The sequence below is a fragment of the Drosophila takahashii genome, chromosome 2R (genome assembly GCF_030179915.1).
Source record: "Drosophila takahashii strain IR98-3 E-12201 chromosome 2R, DtakHiC1v2, whole genome shotgun sequence".
Classification (NCBI taxonomy): domain Eukaryota; kingdom Metazoa; phylum Arthropoda; class Insecta; order Diptera; family Drosophilidae; genus Drosophila; species Drosophila takahashii.
Genome location: NC_091679.1, coordinates 39663984 through 39689401, shown reverse-complemented (window position 1 = coordinate 39689401; position 25418 = coordinate 39663984). Strand labels below are relative to the sequence as shown.

General features: G+C 40.2%; 3 protein-coding genes across 7 annotated transcripts; 2 read left to right on the top strand and 1 right to left on the bottom strand.

The window, feature by feature from the left end:
• Positions 1–1748: 1748 nt before the first annotated feature.
• Asx (Additional sex combs) lies at positions 1749–10711 on the top strand. 5 transcript variants are annotated; one of them, XM_017142515.3, is made up of 11 exons: positions 1749–1884; positions 3365–3694; positions 3753–4707; positions 4768–5365; positions 5426–5518; positions 5581–5646; positions 5718–6520; positions 6581–8008; positions 8074–8400; positions 8462–8720; positions 9163–10711. In XM_017142515.3, exons 2-11 carry the CDS (start codon positions 3444–3446, stop codon positions 9507–9509), a joined length of 5127 nt encoding a protein of 1708 aa, XP_016998004.2. In that variant the 5' UTR covers positions 1749–1884; positions 3365–3443; the 3' UTR covers positions 9510–10711. The 5 variants fall into 5 exon arrangements, with proteins under 5 accessions (XP_016998004.2, XP_016998006.2, XP_016998005.2 ...); XM_017142516.3 differs by lacking the exon at positions 1749–1884 and adding an exon at positions 1939–2173 and having other exon boundaries at positions 8462–8751; positions 9163–9302; XM_017142514.3 differs by lacking the exon at positions 1749–1884 and adding an exon at positions 1941–2173.
• A 44-nt stretch (positions 10712–10755) lies between these two features.
• Positions 10756–13809, bottom strand: Cpr51A (Cuticular protein 51A). Its single transcript, XM_017142518.3, has 2 exons — positions 13540–13809; positions 10756–11266 (listed from the first exon to the last, which is right to left on the bottom strand). The coding sequence occupies exons 1-2, from the start codon at positions 13597–13599 to the stop codon at positions 10892–10894; spliced, it is 435 nt and encodes a 144-aa protein (XP_016998007.1). The 5' UTR covers positions 13600–13809; the 3' UTR covers positions 10756–10891.
• Positions 12331–13475, top strand: LOC108058033 (waprin-like protein). Its single transcript, XM_017142519.3, has 4 exons — positions 12331–12461; positions 12551–12613; positions 12672–12845; positions 13268–13475. Exons 1-4 carry the CDS (start codon positions 12458–12460, stop codon positions 13366–13368), a joined length of 342 nt encoding a protein of 113 aa, XP_016998008.2. The 5' UTR covers positions 12331–12457; the 3' UTR covers positions 13369–13475.
• Positions 13810–25418: the final 11609 nt, after the last annotated feature.

Here is a 25418-nt window from a genome sequence, read left to right as displayed (position 1 = left end):
GAAATTTTTTGTTGAATTTTCAACAATTCAGCAATTCAACAGTTTAGGGAATCCCCCTATTATTAAATCATGATTTAAGCCTAGTACTCAGTTCGGCTAAGAGTTTTACTAGTCGAAAAATATTAATCTTTTAGTGTGACCGAAGTTTTCGGATTTCATCCGCAATGCATGTAGCATGGTCTTACTCTCAGCAAACAAATCAACTGGCGCCAATTTTAAAATATTACAGAACGTTGAGCCTACCTGGGTCGCAAGCATTAAATTCCCTGTTGAAGAGGCGATATGTATTGCAGCAACTCCTACAGGCAGTTTTCCATTGATTTTTGTGGTTTTCTTTCCATTTAAAAAAAGGGGGATTCCCTAAACTGTTGAATTGCTGAATTGTTGAATTTTGGTCAGCTGTTAATCAGCTGTTCCATACAAAGTCAACTTTCAGAAATTTCAGCAATTCATCAGCCTCGAGGCTGTTGAAAATGTTGTTGAATTGCTGAAAAGCCAGAGTTGTCACCTTTTTTCAAAAGTCGTGGCAACTCTGTAACATTTTAGTATCACCAGTACGCATTATTTATTTTAAAATCAACTTAAAAAGCATATTTGTAGTTCTTTTTACCTTGGTAACACTTTTAGGCAGTAACTAGCAATAATATATCAAATTTTACATGCTTTAAGTTCCGTGAAATTTTTTAACAAATAACAGCTGTTTGAAAATTCAACAAGAACCATTTTGGGTCGTTCCCTTAATTGCTGAAATTTTTTGTTGAATTTTCAACAATTCAGCAATTCAACAGTTTAGGGAATCCCCCTAAATTGTTATTGGCACACCGCTTTTGCACAAACACAGCCAAAGATCAAATTTTTTATTCTTTGGGCCGCGGCTAAAGCCTAGTACTCAGTACGACGAAAACTGCTAGCTAAGCATAGGAGTAAGCGAGAGGCAAATAGGTAGCTAAGGCCCTTAGCCGGGGACTTTTTCCCACCTCGGTACTCAGTTGAGCTAAGGAAATAGTAAGAAAATACCACTAAAATACTAGATTTAGCGGATGAATTCTGATGAACGCCTTTAGCCGCGGCCCAAAGAATAAAAAATTTGATCTTTGGCTGTGTTTGTGCAGAAGGGGTGTGCCAATAACATATTATAAATAGAATGAAAACCCCAAAAACCAATGGAAAACTGCCTGTAGGAGTTGCAGCAATACATATCCTCATTCCAACAGCAAATTTAAAGCTTGCGACCTAGGTCGGCTAATCATTTTGTAATATTTCAAAATTGGCGCCAGTTAATTTGCTTGCTGAGAGTAAGACCATTCTACATGCATTGCGGATGAACTCCAAAAACTTCGGTCACCCTAAAATATTAATATTTTTCGACTAGTAAAACTCTTAGCCGAACTGAGTACTAGGCTTTAAGGCGTTCATCGGAATTCATCCGCTAAATCTAGTATTTTTTTGGTATTTCCTTATTGTTTCCTTAGCTCAACTGAGTACCGCCGTGGAAAAAAGTCCCAGCTAAAGGCCTTAGCTACCTATTTGCCTCTCGCTTACTCCTATGCTTAGCTAGCAGTTTTCATCGTACTGAGTACTAGGCTTTACACATAAAACTGCGGGTATAAACTGGTATTTTGGCGCACTCACGACTGTTCCTTTCTCTAGCTTTTTTCCAGCCATTCCCCGCTAGTGCAGCCATTCGATGGCAACCCTGCTGCGGGAGCAGTGACTGCGCAAATACTACCGCTCCGCTCCCATCCGATATTCGATATCCGATGTATCGGATGCGACATCAACAACCCCATCGGACTTGGCCAGGGCAGCCAGAAATTCGAGCGATTCGCGTTTAAAACGGGCCACGAAAAAACACTTAAAAGTTGCTGCTAACTAGTGCCCAGTGTTCGTATTGTACTAACTAAAACAATTTCATTCAATTAAACGCAGCTTTTCTGCGTAGTGTGCGAGCGAGAGGGTCGGGCGCTGGGCCCGATAGCCCAAAACGCGTGCGCCAGAAAGGGACCGGCATAGTTAGCTAGAAAAGAATCATTTTGTAGCTGCTTTGTTTGTGTGTTTGGCATTCACATTTCCCCCATTCAATATTTAATTTAGTGAGCCATTAGCGAGGCGAAAATCGGCATTATGCAAAAGATAGTGCTCTAGTACAGCTCAAAATCCGTACGATAAATAGGTAAAATAACCGCACAAATCTGTTTAAAATAGCAACAAAAGCAATTTTTCTACTTCTTTGCTGTGCTTGCTAGTGTGTGTGTGTGCGTGTGAGTGCCTGGATGTGTGTGTGTGCGTGCGTGAGAAAAAAAATATAACCAACCAACAACTTCGCAGGTCGCTCGTAGTTGTTGTTATTGTTGAAGTTACATTGTTGTTTTTGTTTAATTTTAATGCTGGCGAGTGCGGAAAATCGAAAGGAAAACTAAAACGATAATGGAAACCAAAGTAAAACGGAAAATCTCCGCATAGCCGCAATTCGATTACATATAAAATTACACACACACACACATCTAACGAAATACATACGTACATACATACACACAGATGGGCAGTACATACATATACAAAGGGCGCAACGTTAAAATTATACAGACAGTTTTTGCCTTAAAATGGACAATACTGCTGGCCAGGTTTGTGCAGGATTAATCGTGTCATAAACTGAAAAACTAGGAACAAGTTTGCCCATCTGAAGTTTCGGTCAGGAAGCTTAAACCATATTGGGAATAGGAACTTAGGACTTTTATTTCGTAGGTCAAATAAACAAACTGAAATACAAGAACTACAGTTAGAACCCGACTTCATGGGGAAAATAACAGTACATTTTAAACCTAGAAAACATTTAAAGGTGTAGAATTTGTAACCTTTGGTTAAACTATTTATTTCTAATCAAAGAAGACACTTTAAATTTTTTTCAATTTTTTTTTAAAAACTTTAAAAACATTTTAGGATTACTCTAGGTCTACAACCTACTAAAATATCTAATTTTAAAGCCTAAAAGTTAAAATCTATATGGTTTTATTATTTTATTTACAAAATCTTTTAAAAATCCATATATGTATGATAATCTAGAACTTTTAACAATTGGTAAAACTATTTATTTTTAATCAAAAAAAGTATTAAAAAACCTTTTTAATTTTCAATAATAAAAATAAATAAATATTTAATATTTTAACCTACCTACCAAAATATTTAATTTTAAAGCCCTAAGGTTTAAATCTATCTGGTTAATAAATCCATATATTATTGATTTTATTTGAGATCCCCTTTTCATTCATAAAAAACCATATCCCACTGCCATTTGAACTTTAATCAACTTTCTTGACAAACCAAAACTAATTTTGCGGAACTACGCCTTCCCATCCAATTGCAGTATGTGCGGAAGAAACTCGCCTGACATGGATGCATGGATCAAAAGTTCGCTGTAAATAGATTAGGCAGAGCGATTAACAATGAAAACAATAACGCCGGATACGACGACGACGACGGCGGCGTCGCAGCAGCAGCACCACCAACAACTACTCATTCCACAGGCGGCGGATCAGCACCACCAGCCGATGCTGCAGCAGCAGTCCCTGTTGGCCGCTCCACCGCCTCCGATCATAATGGAGCACGTCAATCTGGTGGACGACGACGAGAAGGATCCACTGGCCCTGGAGCAGCTGGAGGTGTCGCCCTCCACCAAGCACACGCACAGTCTGAGGTGGGTTCAAAAATATAACAAAAAAATCTAGAAATATATAAACTACTTCCCTTTGTAGACGCCACCTGCCACGCATTATCGTGAAACCCATACCACCTGAAAAGAAGCCGATGGCGCCCAGTGAAGAGCCAGTCGTCAGCCCGGCACCTGCTCCTGCTCCCGCTCCCGCTCCTGCTCCTCCCACGCGCCTCATCTGCAGCCGACGCATCCAGCAGCAGCAACAGGTCAAAGCGGCTGCAGCAGCAGCGGCGGCGGCAGCGGCAGCAGCAGCAGCTGCAGCGGCCGCAGCTCAAGCCCAAGCCGCCGCCGCCAACTACCCATCCGCCATCTCACCCGGTAGCAAGGCCGGATCCTCGCAAGCTTCGACCATGCGCGAGGTCCTGGCCTCCATACCCGGCTTCAGTGTTAAGCCCCGTCGCAGGAGCAATAAGAAGTTGACTACGGCGGCGCAAATTGAGCAGACAAAAGACGGCAAGATCGATCTGGAGACGCCGGACTCCATACTGGCCTCCACGAACCTGAGGGCGCTGCTCAACAAGCAAACGTTCTCGCTCCTGCCGCCCCTCTATCAATACAATCTCATACAGCTCCTGCCCAGCGTGGATCGTGAGGCCAGCGAAGTGGAGCTGCCCAGCGGCAGTGGAGGCAGCCCCGCGGAGGCTATACGGCTGAGTGCCTCGTGCCTGAACAACGAGTTCTTCGCCCGAGCCTGTCTGGAATGGCGGGAGCGGTTGAGCGAAGGCGAATTCACGCCGGAGAATCAGCTGAAGCTCAAGACGGAGGCAGAGCGCGAAAAGAACAAGCTGGATCCCTGGAAGCTGAAGCATTTCGAGCCCTTCTGGGGTGAGAAGAACTCGAGGAGCAAGGGGAAGCCGGAAAGCGAGGGAGCCCAGAAGGAGCAGAAACCTGCGGCCAGCGTAAAGAGTGAGCCCAAACCACCAGCGACATTGCAACAAAAACCACAGCAACAACAAGCAACATGTGATAATGAGACTGAATTAAAATTTGATTTGGTAAGTAACTAAACTCGTTAATTAGTATGTCAAATAAATAATATTGTAATAACTTTGCAGAGCACAAAGTGCGAAACGACAGCAGCAACCACAAAAACTACAGTAGCAACAGCAGTAGCAGCTCCTGCCTCTACCACCATCAGCAGCCAGAATAGTGTGTTAAACGAACAGCAACGCCGCATCCTCAAACGTCCATCGAGTAGTCCTTCGCAGCGCAAGCAAATACCCACAACGATAGCCACCATAACGCTGGACGACGATCCCGACGAGCTGCCCAGCACATCGAAGGATAGCAAACAGCCGAAAATAGCCGAAATTGTTCCTAATGCGTCAGGGAATGATGTTGATGTTGTGGATCATGCAGCGGCGGAAACTAAAATCAAGGAGGAGGAGCAGCAGCAACAGAACCACCAACGACAACATCAGCCACTTATCAACAGTACCTGTGATAAAATTGAGCCATCTGAGTGCAGCAGTGGAGAGGAGGTGATCGTTGCCATTAAACAAGTAGATGATGTGGAGAAGGTGGTGCCTGTTGCACCTGCACAAGCGATTGCTGCTGTCACACCAGCCGCACCAAAGCCGGAACCCTTGGCAACCAATCCGGAGGTGGTCAACCAGTTTGTAAGCTACTTGCAAAGCGTTGAACTGGCAGCTGGTAAGTTATATCCACGAAATACTCATTTAGTTCTTTTCCCTTACTCCTTTAATCTTTCAGAAACCAAAGCGCCTTTGGATAATACAAACGAGGCAGATATTTTGACAGGAACAAATAGCCATGATTTCGTTTTTGCAGATACCATCGATCACGGTTAGTTTGCATTCAGAATTATCAGTACTAGTAACTAATTTTCCTTCATTCTTTTTAATCAGCCTATTTCCAAGACCATCAATCAACCATCAATCACAACTACTTCACTTCATCTTCATCGTCCAACAGTAATCATCATACTTATCTCTTACCTATTTCAAGATTCTAATGTATTTTTTGTTCCTATTTTGCGATGTAGCGGCAACAACGGCAGCTATTAAACTGGAAGAGCATGGCGATAAGCTGGAGGACTCACCAATGCCCATTGCAAGCTCGATTTCTGGGTCGACGCCGGCCAGTTCGATTACATCCACCAGCTGCACCTCGTCCTCATCCTCCACCGCCTCGATGTCGTCATCATGCTCCAGCAGCAATTCAGGCTCGACGACAACTGCGCCCACAACATCATCCTCCGCGGGAGCAGCCTCGGCTCCTTTGACGCTGGCGGCGGCAGCTGAAACCACTTTGGCAAATGTTCAAGCGATGCTCTCAACGGTGGCCAAGTTGCAGCAGCAACAGCAGCAGCAGCAACAGGAGTTGCCAGTGGAATTAAACTCGAATGAGATGTACCAGCATGTGCAGCACGATTGGAACTTTGGCGACATTAAATTGAGCAGCTCACAATCAAGTGGGGATCAGCAGCGAAACCTAAGCCACGATGCCATCGATTTGATGGATGTAGTGCAGGATGCCGACGTTATCGACGACATTATGGACAACGATGTGTGCCACGAAGTGCTCGACGATGAGGAGGAGGACGAGGAAGAGGAGGAGGAAGACGATGAAGTGGTGGAATGCATAGCGGATGATCAGCAGGAGCAGCAGATGATGGATGAGGATAGCGAGGCGGTGCGGGAGATAGTGGACAAGCTGCAGCAACATCAACAGCAGCAGCAGCAGCAACAACAGCAGCAACAACACCAGCAGTTGCATATCCAGGATGTGGTGCAATTGTCCCAACATTCGTTTATGCCGCAAGCTCACAGCGAATATGGAAATGATGTGAGTTTACAAATTATATTTTTTTAAGGATTTTTTATTTATTAATTTTATTCTTTCAAGATCTCCCAGGAAATGCTCTGCGACGCTGTCCCAATGTCTGCTGCCGAAATGGAGGTGTCCAGCACGGTGATCACCAACAGCAGCAATAGCAACGACAGCAGCAACAATCTGAGCCTTTGTAGCAGCAGCAACAGTCTCACTATCAGCCAGCTGCCGCAACAACCAGCGCAACAACAGCAGCCGCAGCAAAACACGCAGCCAACTGGACCGCAACAACGGCAGATTCTAGTGGACTCCAATGGTCAGATAATTGGCAACTTTCTGCTGCAGCAGCAACGCCAGCAGCAACAACAGCAGCTTCTACAACAATTTACGCTGCAGGCGGCAGCCGCACAGCAGCAACAACAACAACAACAGCAGCAGCAGCAACACCAGCAGCAGCAGCAGCAACAACAACAGCAAGCAACAAGTAGCAATGCCTTAACCAAGACATTACCCGTGGCTCTTCGAAACGGAGCCCAACAGTTCTTGTCGCCCAATTTGCTCGCACAACAACATCAGCAGCAGCAACAACTGGAACAGCAACAGCAACAGGCTGCCGCACAACAAAAGCAACAGCAAATTCAGCAGTTTGCCCTGCAACAGGCGCAACTGCATCAGCGACAACTACTCGCCCAGGCGGCTAACAACAATCTAATGCAGCAGCAGCAGCAGCAACAACAACAGCAGCAAAATGTTGCGCCGCCGACAACACAGGCCAAGTTCATTGCCAAACCGCTGAATATCATCTCCATGACGCGACCTGCCAATGCATCGCCTACCACAGCAGCAACGACAGCAAATACCGCTACTATTCCGTCCGCCTACGCCAATGTTGTTGCTGTGACAGCCGCGCAACAGCAGCAGCAGCAATCACCGCCAGTACCTGCCCCCCAACAGCAGCAGCAGCAGCAGCACCTGGCCAATCACAACAGCAATATGCCCACTATTCCCAATGTGCTGACGATGAAAGCTCTGCCACCTTCGGGAGTGCCAACTACCATAGCGCAGCAAAGATTGCAGCCGAAAATGCCAACGGGCAAAGGTCGCAAGGCCACCAGCAACAGGTTGCCACCGGGAGCGGTTAATCTGGAGCGTAGCTATCAAATCTGCCAGGCCGTAATTCAAAATAGTCCGAATCGCGAGAACCTCAAGGCCCAACTGCGCCCACCGGCCGCGATTCTCAGCCAGCATCAACAGCCGGCGGTGGTAACTACGGCTGCAACACCTGTTAATCCTGTGACCCTGAATGTTTCCACGGTGGCCGCCACACCCATGTCCAACGTAACGACGGCCAGCGGGAGTATGGCAGCAGCCGTGGCCGCAGCACCACCACAGAATATTCTAAAGCAAGAGGAGCTGTTGGTCAGTGGAGCAGTTGGTGCGGGAGCTCTGCCCGCTGGATTGCCGCCGAATGTAATGGGTGTAGGACGTCCGGGAGTTTATAAGGTAGGCAGTTAACTTGCATATTATTATTTTCTTAATAACTAATTGGATTTCTTTGGATATTTCAGGTCATCGGACCCCGAATGAGTGGCTTTCCGCGGAAGAAATACGTCCAGCGAAAGCCCTCGCCCACCACGCTCATCCGGCATGTGTTTAGTCCAGGTCCTGGCGGAGCTACAGCTACCCCTCAGCAGTTGCAGTTGCTGCAGCAGCATCATCAGTCGGCCACTTCACCAGTGCCGGTGCCAGTGCAAAATCCTCAGCAGGCGGCATCGGAGCAATTGATCCACCAGAATGGCAGCGGTCAGTACGTACTTGTTCATCGCGCGAATGTGGGGGCAGCTGACAATCAAGCGCCTAGAGCCTCCAGTGCCCCACCGATGCATCAAAATCAGGTAGGTCTATCATTTTGCCTTTTAAAATGTGTTCTCCGTACTAAAACCTTTCCCATTTTAGTTTGTCACTGTTCAGAATCCGCTGCACAGCCTGAATGGCATTCCTATGGGTGGACGCGGGCGTCCAGCTTCGGTGGATACGACTGCAGGCAGCGGTAACGTTATAGCGCCAACAATTTCCGCCACAGATGCGTTGCGTCATCATCACCACGAACTGCAGCAACAGCAACAGCAACAGCAGCAGCAGCAACATCAGCAGCCGCAGCCGCTGGGCAATGTGAGCGCCGCCGCGAATATTGTGCGGCGCAATATCGCTGCAGGTAAATTGGTGTATTATTAGTGGTTAGCGAGGTACGTCTTTCAAATCACCACCCACAAAATCATCAACCTACTGGTCATGTTACCATAATTGGCACGCAATCATAAGTTTGTTGCATAGATTTGTTAGATTAACCTACGTGGTCGAATTACTTTTGTGTTTTGCATGAATACCTATATAATAAGGAAGATTCGGTTGAATAGCAGGGGCCGAAAAAAGTATTGTTTCTCTTGTCTTTTTGATTTTATTAAACAACTTCTATTATTTTTTATAAGTTGAAGAAGCTTGTAGATTCAAAATGTAGTAAAAAAAACGGCCCCTGCTATACATCATTTTAATAAATCTGTTTTATATAGATTAGTAATTTATTAGTAAGTATTTAACCATAGAATTTTTAGTTCTGTATATATTTTTATTAAAATACTAATATCATTTCCAATTAGGACCCAATATCGCCTACATCGACGGCAGCAATACCAACTCATCGGCCGTCGCTCTCATGGAAGCTGGCAACAACTACATAGTGACGACCAACGCAGCACCCACAGCAGCACCTTCGCCCATCAACCAGCAGCCACAGGCGCAACAATCCGCTGCACAACATCCACACCCACTGCTGCAGCTGCATCAGAGCGGGGAGAACACTCCGCCGGGCAATGAGGCTACCGCTACGCCAAACAATTGCGCCTGTTCACTTAACGCGATGGTTATTTGCCAGCAGTGCGGAGCCTTCTGCCACGACGATTGCATCGGTGCGGCTAAGCTGTGCGTCGCCTGCGTGATTAGATGAGATGGATAACGTATTATAGTTACTTAGAGACCCGTATCTTTAGTCGATCCCAGTAGAGAGATACCGCGAACGTTTGAATTGTGAACGGTAGCAATCAAAGAGCAAAGGCAAAAACCAAGTGTACAACAAACAGAATAATACAACGCAAGTGCAGAGGCTTACGCACGGACGCAGCAATGGCAACCATACATAAATGTATATTATAATTCATTTGCAATTCATGTAAACTAAGCAAACTGGCAATTCGTAACACTTTTTGTATAAAGATAGGGAAGAGGGAAGAGTTAAGCCTAAAATGCAAGCTAGTGTTGTGTGTTTTGTGCTTGTTGCATATCCCTTAAGATACTCGTTGTTTTTTGTGATTGTTTAAGGATATCACAAGCACTCTAAAAAAAAACAATAGAACTCGATATGAAACTATCATTTAACTTACAGCAAAGCAAATATGAACGAAGAGAAGGCATAAGTATAGCATAAAACACTAAAGAAAGTAATTCTAATGTAAATATTTATGTTTTAAATGTAATTTATATGGCAGAATATAAACTACATAAGAGGTTAGGTTAGCATATGGACTCACTCACGTCTGATGACTATATTTTTATAATTTATTCGCTGTATGTGCGTGATTCGGTTGGTTCGATTTCTGAATATACGAACTTGATCAATATACTTATTGTTAGTTAAGTATACTTTAATTTACTGTGTAATTTATGAAATATTCATAATGTATTTTGAGAACGCTTGGGCCCAGCGCTTAGGCTTTAATTTCTAATTCTCTAAGTTTAGTATTATCCACCCGACAACACCCACATACACACACTCACCCAAGCGATTTAAGACTCTCCACGCCCACATTTCTTTAGCATGTAGCGCATAAACGTAAATGTAATACACGTAATTGATTTCAAAACGAGACCCTATATGTTAAGCTAAAAACTGTTGATAAATACGAAAATACATTGAAAATTATAAAGAGAAAGAAAAGAACTACAAACGGAAAAATGAACACAGTTTGAGGACAGTAAATGAATGAGAGCCATTAAATCAACAGCAACATCAGCATAAACCAATGGCGACATGAATCCAAATTCATAAACAAAACCTAAACGAAGAACAACGTTTTGCTCCTAGATGCACTTACCGCAAAATTAACCAATAAATAAACATTATTACAAATAAATTTGAAAATAAGAAAGTAACCGTGAAACTTTTAAGGAGTGAAGGATCGCTTCCTTTATGGGACTTTTTTAAATTTTTTTCAATATTTTATTTCGGAGGAAAAATACAATTTGTGTTCTGATGGTGTTTACTCTACTTTAAGGCTCTAGGATGTATTCAGTCCATTTCTAAATGTTAGAAATCTCCAATTATTTTTTCGCTTAAGCATGGATGTCCTTGTAGTGCTTCTCGTCGTCGGTCTTGTCCAACTTAATGGAGTACTTGCCGATCAGAGAACCCTGTACGTCAGCTTGGCCTTCGGGATTGAACTGTGGGCCATCGCCAACATCCTTCATCTCGTCCTTAAGCACCCTGTAGCCATCCTTATCGGCGATGTACTCGACATGGCGTTGAACAAACCCATCGAAGTAGCTGTAGGAACCACGGACAGTGCCTCCTTCGCGCTCCTCAGTCCGGGAAATTTGTCCATCGTTGATTTTATCGTCCACTTTGGAATCGAACGCGTATTGGGCATTTTCGTTCTGATACTTTTCATATTCCTCCCTCTCTACCCTTTCGGCCTCGGTTTCCTCGCGCTGAAAAATATCGAAGATATAATTAGTTAGTTATTGTCATGGGCAACACTTCTGAATTTATTACTTAAAAAAACTTAAACCTTCTCGGTCAAGTCAACAAAACACGCCCCCTTATGCTGAATTTATTCATGTCTTATTTAAATATTAGTTGTACCAGTTTCTAAGCTGAAGATCTAAATATTTTTGTCCGGTCATCTAGACTTCGGGATCCCCAATCCCTACAAATGGATTATGAGATCACGATGCCTGTGTAATATCCAAAATGACCCATTGAACCGCAAAACTATTAAGTTTAATAGTCGCCTGTCAGAAATGGTTACATGACTCCCTCAAAGTTTATACCACATGATTGATACAGACAACCAATCTCAAAACAATACAATGGTTGCAAATATTGTTCAACTTTGAAAAACGGAAATATCTTGATTTCTAAGTTTCGTATAAACATAGACTATGCCGGAATGACTCATGCCGGATCGTTCAAGTCAAAGAAGAAGAAATGATATATTCATTACGACATCTTGACACATTATTCCCCTGTCTTTTGAGCAAGTGCATGAACGGAAACAGTAATTGAAATATGTCGATGTACTGTTGTTTTGATATGTGTTTCAGGTAGAGGTCGTACGGTTGTTTTATACGCTACAGCGGTATGGTAATCATATGAAGGTGTCAAAGTGCAGTTTTTTAAATAACCTTAAAAAATATTTTAATACATTAAAATATTTATTTCGATCCTGGAGGGGGTTTAAAAAAATTGATGCACACTTTTTGAATACCACAGCTCCTTTCATTTTTCACCCGAGTGGGTGGTAATTGGGATTTTGGAACCGCGCATGGAAAATAATATTTTATTTGCGCCCCTTTCATATATTATATCTTCTTCTTAAAGTAGCGTCTTCAAATATCGCTAATTCCGATCCTTCTCGTATGTAAATCCAAAGTCAAATTGATAAGTGCTTTGCTGTTGTTTTTGTCCGTGTTTTTTTTGTCGTTCCTTTGTTTTAGTACCTCTCGTCAAGGCAAGTTGGGGAGGTGAAATACAAAAAATAAAGTGAAAAATGAAAAATACAAAGGCAAATAAGCAGAAAACTTGTTCGACTCGAAACCGCCGATCGGGGCATATAAAGCCCGATGAACGCCAGTCGATGTTAACTATAGTAACGAAGCGGACGTTCAACTATCATCATCATGGGTAGGTCCAAATACACATATATGGCTATCAAATATTCGCACGAAATGCGGAACCACTCAGAATTTGCTTTTACATTTATGTAATTTCAGTTAAGCTGGGCTTTCTTTCTCTGTTAATTGCTGCCTGTGTGGTTGCTGCCTTTGCTGCGGGTGGTAAGTGTGCACTTTCAGCTTTTCCCGAGCTTTTTAATAGACTCCCTTTTTTCGGCAGACTGTCCTTCGTCCACAAAGGTTCAAAACTGTACCCCAAAATGTCTGCATGACAGCGAATGCAGTGCTATTGGCGGAAAATGCTGCCCGAATTTGTGCAATGGTCGCAGCTGCGTTCAGCCCAATTTGCTGGGAAATTCCGGAGCCGATAAATCGCCTTTTGGTAGCAAAAACAGTAAGTTTTCATAAAGTAAAATGATATTTTTAAACCGGTCTTGACCTTAAATATAAGCCAGTATATATAGGAAAGAGGTGTAAGAAGATATGCAAATATTTATGTGAAATATTGATATTATAATAGGAAGTCTAAAAGTGTTTTTTTCCTGAACTAATCTGTTCTCTATTCACAGAAAAGAATTCATACTGATTTTGTTATTATCAACAAACAATATTTTAAATTAAAAAAAATTTTTTTGTTTCTTAAATACGTTTTTTTGAAATTAAAAATTTTTTTTTGGAAAAATTGAAGATTTTAGAAAAGTACATATTTATGTCTGGCTTTGGCTTTTCTATTTCATGCTTAAGGATCCATATTTTAAATTCCGAAAATTAAAATCTTTAAATTTGAATAACTTTTCTAAATTTTTCTTGTAATAGCCGGATCCACTGGCAGTTATTGTGGCAATGTCAAGTGCGGCAGCTTCGAGAAGTGCGAAATGGACCGCAGCACCAAGCGACCCAAGTGCGTGCGATCGTAAAATCCCCGCAGCAACATCAACGGACACGGCGGCAACATCGCGTTATATACTGATTTCTTTGTCACTAAATGGAAACTTGTAAACCCGTAAAACTTTCTTTGCCATAACTATGTCTTGTTTTTAAGTTTTTCCTTTTTTTTTTTTGGTTTTTTAATATTTATTAACACTCACGGCAGGAGCTGCCAAGGCAACGGCGACCAGCAGGCTGGCGATCAACACGAATTTGAACATATTTTCTGTTTCTGGGGTGGTTAAACTCTGTGCACTGGGATGTCTTTAGCTGCAAGCGACTTTGGACTGTGGATCGTTGAGCGGCTTGTGGCCGGGCTTTTATATCGCACTTGAGACCTGGCCAAAAGCAGCAGCGTCGGCAGCGACGTCGCTTCGTTTTTTATACATCTTTTTTTTTTTATTTTTTCTTCCCCTCCCGAGACTTTTGTGTTTACATTTTTGACAAGCCAAAGATCTGCGGCTTGTTGTTGGGGGAAAAACTCAAAAAAAAACCAACACCAAAAACTTCAAATGTAATTTTGCAATCGTCGCTGGGGAAGCTGCAATTTGTTGACTTTCGTGTGGCCAAGAGAAGAAGATCGAACTGGAATCGCGGGGTATAATGCATATTGCGTAAGCGGCCCCATCTCCGAAGTGCTTCAAGGTCAGTTGGTCAAGTCAACCAGTTTCCGAAAAGCTGCTCCGAAAAAGGTGCACTTACCTCACCCGTTCTTCTTCTCCTGCAAATGCTCTGTTTCTTCAGTTTATTTTATGGTCAACTTATGTAATTTATGTGGAGTGTTTTGTGCAAATTGAAAGCACCTCGCTTTCGAGGAAGTAAGTGGAGCATTACGTTGTGTCTGGGGCACCCTTTTCGATTTTTTTTGATCAGGCAGCGCCATAACAGCTGGAGGATTCGGATTCGAACTGCAATTTGGGCCCACCTATGTATCTGTTGGATCTACAGTGGAAAAATTGGGCAAGTTTCGTGGTGGCTGATTTAGATACGGTTTAATTTAATTACCTTTTATTGGTTTTGGTCAACATAAAGGGGTGGAGTTGCTAGTCCATGGGGAAACCTGGCTCTTGGGAAACATGGAAGTGGGTAAACAGAAAAATTAAATGGGCTAATAAATGTGGGAAGCAGGTGGCAAGTAGTTTCGAATTAATAATCGTAATTATAGTGTCCAGCATTATGTTCCCTGAGCTTCCTCGTTTTTAATTTCAACCATTGTCTTGAGCACAATAAACTGAGACTTATAAAGCTGAAATCGTTTTTATTGTCATAACATTTTTAATAATTTGCGTACATAGCCTTGTAATTAGCTAATCATAATTTGGGCAAGCTATTTGAATATTTTGTAGTGAAAAAGATACGAAAAAAAAGATTTAAAAAAATACTTTCTAATTAATTCAATGCTATTAAAGTTTTTGTAGTAAAAATTAAAATTAATGAATCTTAAATAAAATCATCGTCTTGAAATTTGGGTTATATAGCCTTGTAAAAATGCAAGTAGATGAAATTGCACCTAATTAAGTTAGCCATATTTTGATGTAAATTAAAGCTGCACTTGATGGTTAATTAAATATTTACAACAGGGTCGATGCACTCAGTTGGCCTATAGTAGAAATTCAGAAAAAGTGAATATTCAGGCTTTAGAATTTCCTCACGTAAGGCGAAGCCATAAGTTCTGATGACCAACTTGGGCAGGTCCAAAGTTTTTCCCTGCTGGGCCCACAGTGCGAATGCTTTATTTGCCAAACTTCCGTTCGTTCCATTTTCAATTCGCCTTCCCCCACCTTTCACCATATATGTATGTATGTAGTGTTTCTATGAATCGCAGATGTAATAACAGTTTACTAAACTACTTTTTTTTTTTTGGTTTTTTTACTTTTTTGTTACTGCACGAATTTCGAATTTGATGATATCGAGATGGTGGACGAGTTTTCAAAATTGTTGTTTTTTTTTTCTTTTGGCTTGGAATTGAAATCAATGTAAAAAGCTCAAGGTGAGAGACCGCTCCAAGTCATCAGGTTGGTTTACCGATAAATGTATAATTATAAATGGTTGGTTTAATGATGACCAATGAATGAAAGAGGGGGATATACACACAAAAAAATTTGCTTGGTAAAATTGACCAACAAAGATAGTTACGTAACTATTAAAATAGTTACGTGTATTTTGTTTTTGCTTTGGGTTTGTGTCTTTGCTAATTGTGTGTATTTTGTTGTTGTGAAATGACTATTTACTTAGTAGAATTGACAATTTTGCTGGTTGGGGCCTGTTTGACAATTATTACAGTTGATTTTACCAAGTTTTTTTTTTGTGTGTAGGGGCAGCAGAAAGAGAGGGGTATAGGAGCCGAAGAGAGAGGAGGGGAGAGCGGTGGTCCGGAAGAAAAGGAAACAACTTCAAACATTTGCCATATTTATGGCTCTATTTTGACTTTGCCTTCGCAAATTAGCACGCTATCACCACCTCCTCCTTCTTCTCCCCCTCTCCTTTCTTTTCCCCCTCCCTCTCCCCCATTAGCATGCGAAGAGGGCAAAAATAGAAAGGGAGGGGTTGTCTCTTGGGCGTTACATTGACAAATTGTTTTGGCGCTCTCTTTTATCGCCGCTTTTATGCAAATTTACTTTGTATTTTATACTCATTTTATGGTTTTGTGGGTCTTCAACACTCGGGATTTAGCTCAGGGCTATGGCAATTTGACATTTTCAATCAAAATTTGTTAATTATTTATTTGTGATTATGGGCAAGCCATACAAATGATGTCTATCCGGGGCGACTTCAGTTTCAGTTTCTGTACGCTTTTTTTGTGGGCGATTCAATGACCTTTTGATTTGCATTTTTTTTCTTTCGGTCTTTTGGATTCATACGTTTTTAATCGGAATTATATTAATGATTTGAATAATTGGTCTGATATCCATCAAGTGGTTGCCATTGTGATTAAGTGGCTTGTGTGGGAAATTAAGCTAAGTGGGGTTTTTATTATTCATGAGGGTAATATGGGTCAAAGATCAAAAACTGACCTAAATGTCAAGTTTAAATATTAACTATTTATTTGATTCTTTTTTGTTTTCGGCTTATTTTATTCAAAAAGATTTTTTGAATATTTTTAAAAATTTCACATGTATCTTTCCAGAAAACTCTATTAAATCTGTTAGAAATACCAATTAGATATTCGTCGGCAAAAGAGTCTTAAAATAAAGCAATTTATTGAATTAAATTACTTTTTAATGGTCAATTCTTGCAAATTGAGTGAGTTAAGCAGACTTATAAAATTCAGCACACCGTTAATTCTGATTATACGAGCGGCTCTAAACACGCTTCTGGAACTTGCCGGTATCATCAGTGAATCACTGGCCTGCATATCAAAATAAATCCGATTTATAAGCAATCGCATAAATTTTCAACGCGATGTTGTCACTTTAACAGCTGTCCACTAACACAGACACCCAGGCACTTGGCAACAGACTCAACACACCCACACACACACCCGTTTCAAGGACACTGTGGCAAAAGTAACCAACTTACGTACATATCAAAATATGCATGGTAAATATATGCATATGCACCTAGAGAAATTGTATTTAATAAACAATGTTAAGAGGGTTCAAAATATTACTCAACGAGCTGTTTATGAATTTAAGTTATACCAAATGGTAAGCAATCTTAAGTAGGTGTCGAGTTCAACTCCTCGAATTTTTTTTTTATATTTATGGAATGGATAAATTTAAAAAATTTTTTTTTCTGTACTCGAAGTTGGTGTATTGGTGTATGTCGAACAAAAACTGAACTTATTTTTAATTTTCCAAATTTAATATATGAACCGATGTTTCTTCAAGTGTAATCGTAGTAAATATGTGGGTATATATAAGATGTCTACGGGCATATATAGTATATATTTGACAGCTGACATTTAGAAGAGGAGTGCGAGCTAAAAACTTGAGGCCTCGTGCGTGCGAAAAAAGGAATGCAATAAAACCAAATGTGCGATACAGAAACATCCAGAAACAACGACAACAATGGACGGGGTACATTATGCACAGACACACACATTTGCATGCCAAACAGTGAACGCAAATAGTTGAGGGGGCGGAAAAAAGGGGAAAATGGAGAAAATTGGGTGCCTTACAATATGTAAATAGAGTGGCAAATATTATTGGGCCAAACACTTCCTAAGCCAAACAAATATGCATAAAATGGGAAAGGCATTTTTCTGTGTTTACTTACAGAGTCGAACTTTTCCTTAAAACCTGGCAATTGAATTGCAACTATTATAAAAATTAAAAAAAATATATTTTCTTTGATTTTTTAGTTCTATAATAAAATGTTATATTTTTTAAAATGTTTAATACTTTTTAAAAATTACTAAGAAAAGTTTGTAAAATTTAAGATCTTATACCTTCTACTTTAAACACCGTATCACGAGCAGCTTTAACCCTTCGTTCATCTGCCTGTTAATAATTCATGGTCTCGCTTCGCAGCTTTAGTCCACGATAATTGCATTATTCACAGCAGACGTTGTTGCTGCCCTTTTTTGAGCCTGGTTGAAATTTTTTTACTTGACCTACCTCAAGGCTTACGGAGCACTTAGCCCAGTCGGTTGCCAAAGGCGTGAAGAGGGGGGAATTTCGGAGGGGAACCAAAACTAAAGCTTATGCGAAAGCTTGTTGATAAGCTCTGTAATGGCGCCATATGCAAGCCGGGCAGGGAAAACCAAACCAGCCAGCAACAACAACTATAAAATAAACCGAAAAACCGCGTGAAAAAGGGAAAATGGTGGCAAACGGCGGGAAAACCAGTGAAAAAGGGAAAAGAGGGCACAACAAGAGACAGACTCACTAAGTAAGAGAGCCAAGTTATCAAAAGTAATTATCAACAAAAGACAGCAACAATGCTGGCAAGCGGCTTATAGAGGACCCCCTGGGGGGTTCAAAACGGGACCAGGAACCGGGGATCGGGTATCGGGGTGTACGGGGTCCTGGCAACATGAGTAAGTCAGCGTTAATTAAGTCAGGACACAAAACAAATGGCCAGCACATCTAAAAATGCATTCCATTCCTGCACAATTTGCATTTGTTTTGGTGAGAAAACGGGAGTTTTTGGGGATTTTTAAAGGGGGTTTTAGATTTAACAAAGAAAGAAAGATTTCGTGAATTTGTGCGTTAGAGATGGATTATAATATTGGTAATTTATTGTTTTAGTGTCGGTTTAATGTTTTTTCATGAATTATGTTTTGTTCATTTTAGAATTTTGAATCAAGAATAATATTTTTTCCAACTTCGAACCACAGATTTGTATAGCTGGTATTATTAATATATATCGATATGTAGAAGAAACTTTTCAAATCGGACCAATTATTAAAAAGTTATGAGCAAAGGAAAATAATGAAGAGCAAGCAGTGCAAGCAGTCGGTTTGCTGCATGCATATCTACATCTCCCCCGCACTTTCTGCAGCTGAGTAAAGGGTATCTGATAGTCAAGGTACTCGACTAAAGAGTTTTCTCTTGGTTTAACCCTTAACTTCCGGCTTAATATTTTAAATTTGTATAATTTAGCCTTACTTAAATGGCCTCTAAAAGTCGTGTCACGACCTCATCTGTGGATCGAGTCTCGTTTCCAGACAGCCCTTGTCGCTGATGCCCACATCTTTAAAATCGCATTAAAGTTGAAGAACTGTGCCGGCTGTCAGGCAGCATTGACCCTGCAAACGCACACATATTCAGATGCAGCTAGAGAGACAGATACCCAGAGACCGAGACATGTGTAATTGAGGCAGCAATTTAAGCTGCATCATGCAACATTGCCAAACCGGAAGTGAGGATGCACCACAAACACTCGCACACACATATATAATCGAGAGGGGTCTAAAGGTGGGGGGGGTTTAGGTTCAAGGAGGAGGTGGAGAGGTGAGCGAGTGCATTGAAACTTGAGGCCGGTTTTCGGCCTGGTACTCGGTACTTGCTGCCTGATGCCTGATGCCTTTATTAAGCCAGCAAATAAAATCCAAAAGCATCAAGGATACACTCGTACTCATGCATAGTCAGGAGCAGCGACATCAGGAAGGCACTGCAGGAAATGGTTAACTAATTTTAAATTCCTTAAGAATATTACGTTAGTTCTGCAACATACATATGTTTCAAAAATATAAAAATCTAAACCTACAATTTATAGCACGAGATTAGTGGTTTATATTAATTATTTTCTAAACAAATTTATTTTTAAAGTTATTTGTGTTTTAACAAAAGTTCAAACCTAACACAAATTTCAATGAAGATATTAATATTTTTGTCTATGGTAAGAAAGTAACTAGTCCCATGATATAAAATACATATTAAATGATGAATTTTAAAGGATCGAATGATACTAGTTCTGTTCTAGGTAAATGTGGAAATATATAAATAATATTTTCCATAATCTAGACAATAACAACCAAATATAATTACCATTGCTAAAATACAACATAAATATTTATAAAAATGAAAAAAACATTATTTAAAGATCATATCGAAGGATATGATAGATATTTATTTTTCAGTGCCTTGAAGTAGCAGCAGCATCGCATCCTTCACATGTTTTGTATACAAGCCCAGGCAGTTGCAATTTATGCACACAACTTGTCAACGCAGGGCGGCGGCTTGAATGGCTCCAAGGGGGTGATGAAGGGGTGACGAAGCAGTGAAGAAGGGGTGAAAAAGCGGGGGCCGCCAGGCGGGTTCACAAGTGCTGCATTGGTTAGCCAGATGAGCAGAGGAGCGGAGGATGGAAATGGGAAAGATGTGGCAGCAAGCAATTTACACCGCACAATGCGTTGACACACGTCGTCCGCAAATGTGCGGCCAGAAGACAATAGAGAAATGGGGAGCCAAGGATCCAAGGATCCCAGGATCCACAGCCAAGACGAAGCTTCCTGCCTCATTAAGCCAGAAAAGTGTCAAATGTCCTGGCTGGCAGTGGCATGGATGAGCAGGAGCCAGGAGCCAGGAGCCAGGAGCCATGAGCTCATCTCGTTCAACTTCACTTGCAGTTCTAATCTCGAGCCTGAATTTACGACTCGGTGTCCTCTAGCTCCGCCCAACATAATTCACAAAAGTGTTGACAATGAAAACGAAATTCCCATTAAAATGCAATATGTTGCAGCAACAGAGTCTCACTGAGCAGCCAGAACAAATGTTTATCTGGCCAAGAGTATCGAATAGTGGCCAGAGGGGGATTCGCTAGGCCATCGTATGTATTTTGCACAAAAATTTATGATTACATTTTCTGTGTATTTAGCCACGTAATTCAATTCACAGGGTTTAATTGAATCGAGCAGACGAGAAAATTATACTGTTAAATGCGATTTCGAGTTTTGATTATTTGAGTGTAAAAAGGAGATTATTTTTGAGAGTACAATTTTGTGGAATTTTATTAACGCCCTCTAGAAATCCGAACTAATTAAATTTGATATCTTTACAGGGCAAATATAAGCTACCGTATTAATTAAATAAACAAGACCGACATTGTTTTGTGTTAACTAAGCTGATTTACATAAATGACGGAAATAATTCTTTAATTCCATTATATTTTATCATTTTAAATATCAGCTCTCTGCAGCGAATTCAATTAAAATGTGGAGAAGCAACAAATTAAAGCAATTATTTCAGCTGAAATTTAATTTATATCGCCTGCATTTCCTTTGCTCGTTCAAGGCTTCAGTTGAATGCCGCTGGGAGGCATTTTGTGTGGCAGGCTAATCGTTCTTTTGATCATTTTGCGGTTGATATATAATCCACAGCCGGAGGTGAAGGGAAAAATCTGGGGGGATTAAATTTAAAGCAGCTCTTAAGGACATTTATGAAATTCGGGCAATAAATCCGTATGGCTGCCTCCTGTTACAATGACGACCTTGAAATCAGTGCGCACTCAGGAAAATAAAACTCCCCCTAAAAGTGCAGTAAAAGTTTCTCAAATTGCCCCTCAAAATTGCGTTACGCATAAAATAACACATTTTCCGGCTCACTTGGCAGGAAAAGAGGAGTAGCGAAGCCTTGTGTTCAAGGATTATGCACAAAATGTTTGCTCACTGAAACTGAAATTGTGAGTTTCCTTTCGCCTGCACATACGTACGTTTGTACCAACATTTATATATCAAAATCAGAGACAAACATCAGCAAAAAATATATATGTGTGCTTTTATTTGCTTCACATTTTTCTCGTTGGCTAAATAAATTGAATTATTCTGACACGCAGACACACACACATTTTTATTTCGGTTTTGCCACGTGGCGTATGCGTTATATTGAAAGCCAAAGTCAAACACTTTTCCTCTTCATTTCGAGCTTGTTGCTTTGATTGGCTGCAGCTTCTGCTTTCGCCTGTTTGATGTTTGCTAAACTAATTTGGCTGAAGCAGCAGTAGTAGTGGCAGAGAAGTAGCAGAAGTAGCTGAAATAAAACGAGCCAAAGCAGCCGTAGTAGCGGCCAAAGTTTTCCTTCCCTCCTGTTTGCATATCAAGTATACGCAACGTTGATTGGATTTGTAAACTGACCAAGACACTGTCCTTCAACGCCCATCACCCTTGTTAGGGGAGCCAGCTTAATAATCATTTCTGCTTAAAGCTCAGCGTTGCCCAACGATTTATATGCACTGAAAGAAAATGAATATAAGCAGGTTTAACTTTGTGTTTGAATAGCGTTATTTATTTATTTTAAATATTTATATTTATTGAAAAAATATTATTTGATTCGAAACTTTAATAAAATAATAATAATTGAAATATATATTAGTATTTTATAAATTGTAAAATGAAACCTTATGTTTAATTAAATATTTAAATTTATTAACCATTTTATTTTTGGTACCATTTTAACTTTTATCATCCCTAATTTAAATTTATTGGTATTACCTATTATAATAACAGACTTAAAAAATATATAGATATATATACTTATTTAAATATATAGATATATATTTTTAGGCACGTTAAAGTCCAATGATATTATTTATGAATCTAAATTATTTTATCATCTCTTATTTAAGTTTATAGGTATGACCTATTATATTAACAGACTTTATAAATATATAGATATATTTTTTTAATAACAAGTTAATACTTATTATTATTATTTTATTATTTTTCTCTGTTTAGCCGCAGTGTCAAGCTGAGTTACGAACTCTGCGAGTAGTCGTCTGTATTTGGGTGAGCGGATATGTGTGCGGGATGGCGTTATCCTTGGCACGTCCTGCAGGCTTCGACGTTGGGCCTGTCATGTTCACCTCCGCCATGCAAATCTGACAAGATATGGCATCTGCTTCGGCTCCCTCTGCGTCGCCGTGTGTTTGTGCATATAGATATTGCATTTTCGGTACGATGGAGATGTTACCCTTGCCAAGGAGAATGGGTTAACACCTCCGCACCCATAATCGTTCACATCCGAGTCGTAAAAAGACAAAACCAGCACATAATGTTCCCACTTTATAATGCCAAAACGGTTTCCACCTCGTTCGAATATGTGTGTTTTGTGGGCGACGATTCGAAGGATATCCCTAAGGCAAGCTGTCCTTTCCTGCGATTTACTTGTCCATCTTAGGGAACTATAAGTGTGGGAAAAGTGGGTCCTTTAACACTGGGTGTTGAGTTTGTCCTGTAAATAAAATTCAGAAATTTTTTCGGGTTTTTAACTAAAATTTAAAAAATTCTCTTGAAAAAAATCGAATAAAAGTCCTCTGGACTCAAATTTTAAATCAGACGAATCTTTCGCATTTGGTTTAGCCCACTTTCATATCGCTCAACTTAATTCTCTTCGCCTTATAAGCTTTTCGTGTGGCCTTTTCCAACAAGCTCGTTAAAAAATCTGTAATAAAGTTTTGCCAAGACTGCGGTTGGCATTCTTCAGCGTCTTCAGCATCCATAAACTGGAGGTGGCAACTAAAAGTGACGTCATAAATTTCGGTGGGCACTTAAACTGGCGGAAGAAGATCTCCTTCTCTTCCTTCGCCAAACACTTTGACTCGTGACTAATGAATTTATGTTGAAGTTCTTGATGGTGTTTCTGTTGTTATGTTTCCCGGTTACTATTTTGATGGAGAAGATGATGATAAAACAGGAGGAGCAGCAACGGCAACGGCAGAACTTAAACTTAACTCAGCCAGTTGATTGTCGTGTGGTCGTGCACTTGATAGCCTGCCAGCTCAAAGTTTGTGCACAGAGAAAAATATCTATATTTTTAATTTTATTTAATAAAATTTTATTTGTGTTGCAGGTTTTATACAATACTTTACGATTAAATATTATTAATTAATATTTATAGTATTAATAAGAGTATTACAATGATTTAAACTTCAAATTGAATAAAAATTTTTCGACAAATAACATGTAATTTGTAATAAATATTTTGTTACCTGTAAAAATATTTAAATAAAAATTAAAAAAACAAGTTGGCCGACAAATAAGTTGTAATTTATAATAAATAATTTGTTACTAGTACAAATATTTATTTTAAAATGAATTGAAAATAAAAAGTTATTATTAAACTTTTTCTTAACTTTAAAAAAAAAAAATTTACTTTAGATCCCAGAACATTTTCCTTCATGTACAAATTAAAAACATGAATATTTTTCAATAAAAGGTGGCTTTAAAAGAGGAAACAAAAGAAAATTTACCATATTTATGATGTTTTCTTGAGTGCATAAATATTAAGAGGGGATGCAAGGGGACCCCATTGACCAGGCGAAATCGAAAATTGTTTCATTAGCATGGGACAGGAACAACAACCGAGCAGAGTATCCATCATTGTTTCCACTTGAAAGAAGGATGGGGGACAGATAGAAAGATGAAATGGGGTCCCCAGCTGGCAGACACCTGAAAGTCTCCTTTAGGAAGTCAAATTATGCAGGATGTGCATGATTGATTAACTCTGAATGGGGACGTTGTTCGTGATTTAGCAAAAAATGCAAAAAAGCGAAGAAAATTGGCGTGTGAGGAAACCCAATAATCTCACAAAAGAGTGAATATTAAATGGGGGCGTGTAGAATGGAGGGGGAGGAAGGGGGGCAACTGGAGGACACGGACGACTGACACTTAATTAGAGGCACGCCGGAAACGGAAACGAGATGCATGGCCATCAGGTGGGTCGTGTGCACTGTCGGCGGAAGACGAGCAATTTGCACGGCCAAAATGGCAAGGTCGTCGGGTTATGTCTGTGATATATGTTCATTATACGCAAATGTGTGGAGAAGTTTCCACGTTATAAGTATGTAGAAAAGTTTTCAGTTAATAAAAACAATAGAACAATTATTTTCTGAAATTTTGATTTTACCATTTAAGCTATATTAAATGGAATCTAAAATAAACAATCTTTGAAATGAGGATGTTTGCTAAAATAATTTTGTTAATCCACTATTTGACTATTCATTAGCATTTAAATGAAAATTTTGAAATAAATATATATATTCAAAGTTTTTCAGAAAACCATTAAATTAAACTAAATAAATAAAAAGAGTGAATTTCCGGACGCGATAAACATAGGAAGGATATTATTAAATTTCTTTGGTTTTAGCCTTACTTGTGAGTTACTTATTCCTTTACATTTCGTATGATTCTCTAGTCTGGGATAAAAAATGAAATAATATTAAAAGAGTAGTAACTTTTTCCGATATGTTCTTTGTTTATTAGCTTTTCACCTATTAGTAACTCGCAGGAATTGAGCTGCTTATAAGCAAAGAAGCAAGGGGAAGGACATAATCACGGAGATTTTAGAGGAGTTTTTCCAGCGCACGCCTGGCATATCTCATTTTTGGGGCGAGTTTTCTATCTAAGCGGGCGCATCATAATTGCGGCCAAAGCGCAGGAAGTACACAGGAAGAAGAAGCGCGGCGGGGGCGTGGCCAAGGGGAAAGGGGCGGCGAAGTGGTATTCCTGTGCATAATTGAAATTCCAGCCTAAACGCGTTTGTAACGGGAAATTGCGCACTTGGCCAAAAAAGAGCAAAGCCGGACGCAAGGATGCGAATGCGGATGCAAAAATGTCCACTCCACAAAAACATCTTATTTATTTTTGTTATTTTTTTCA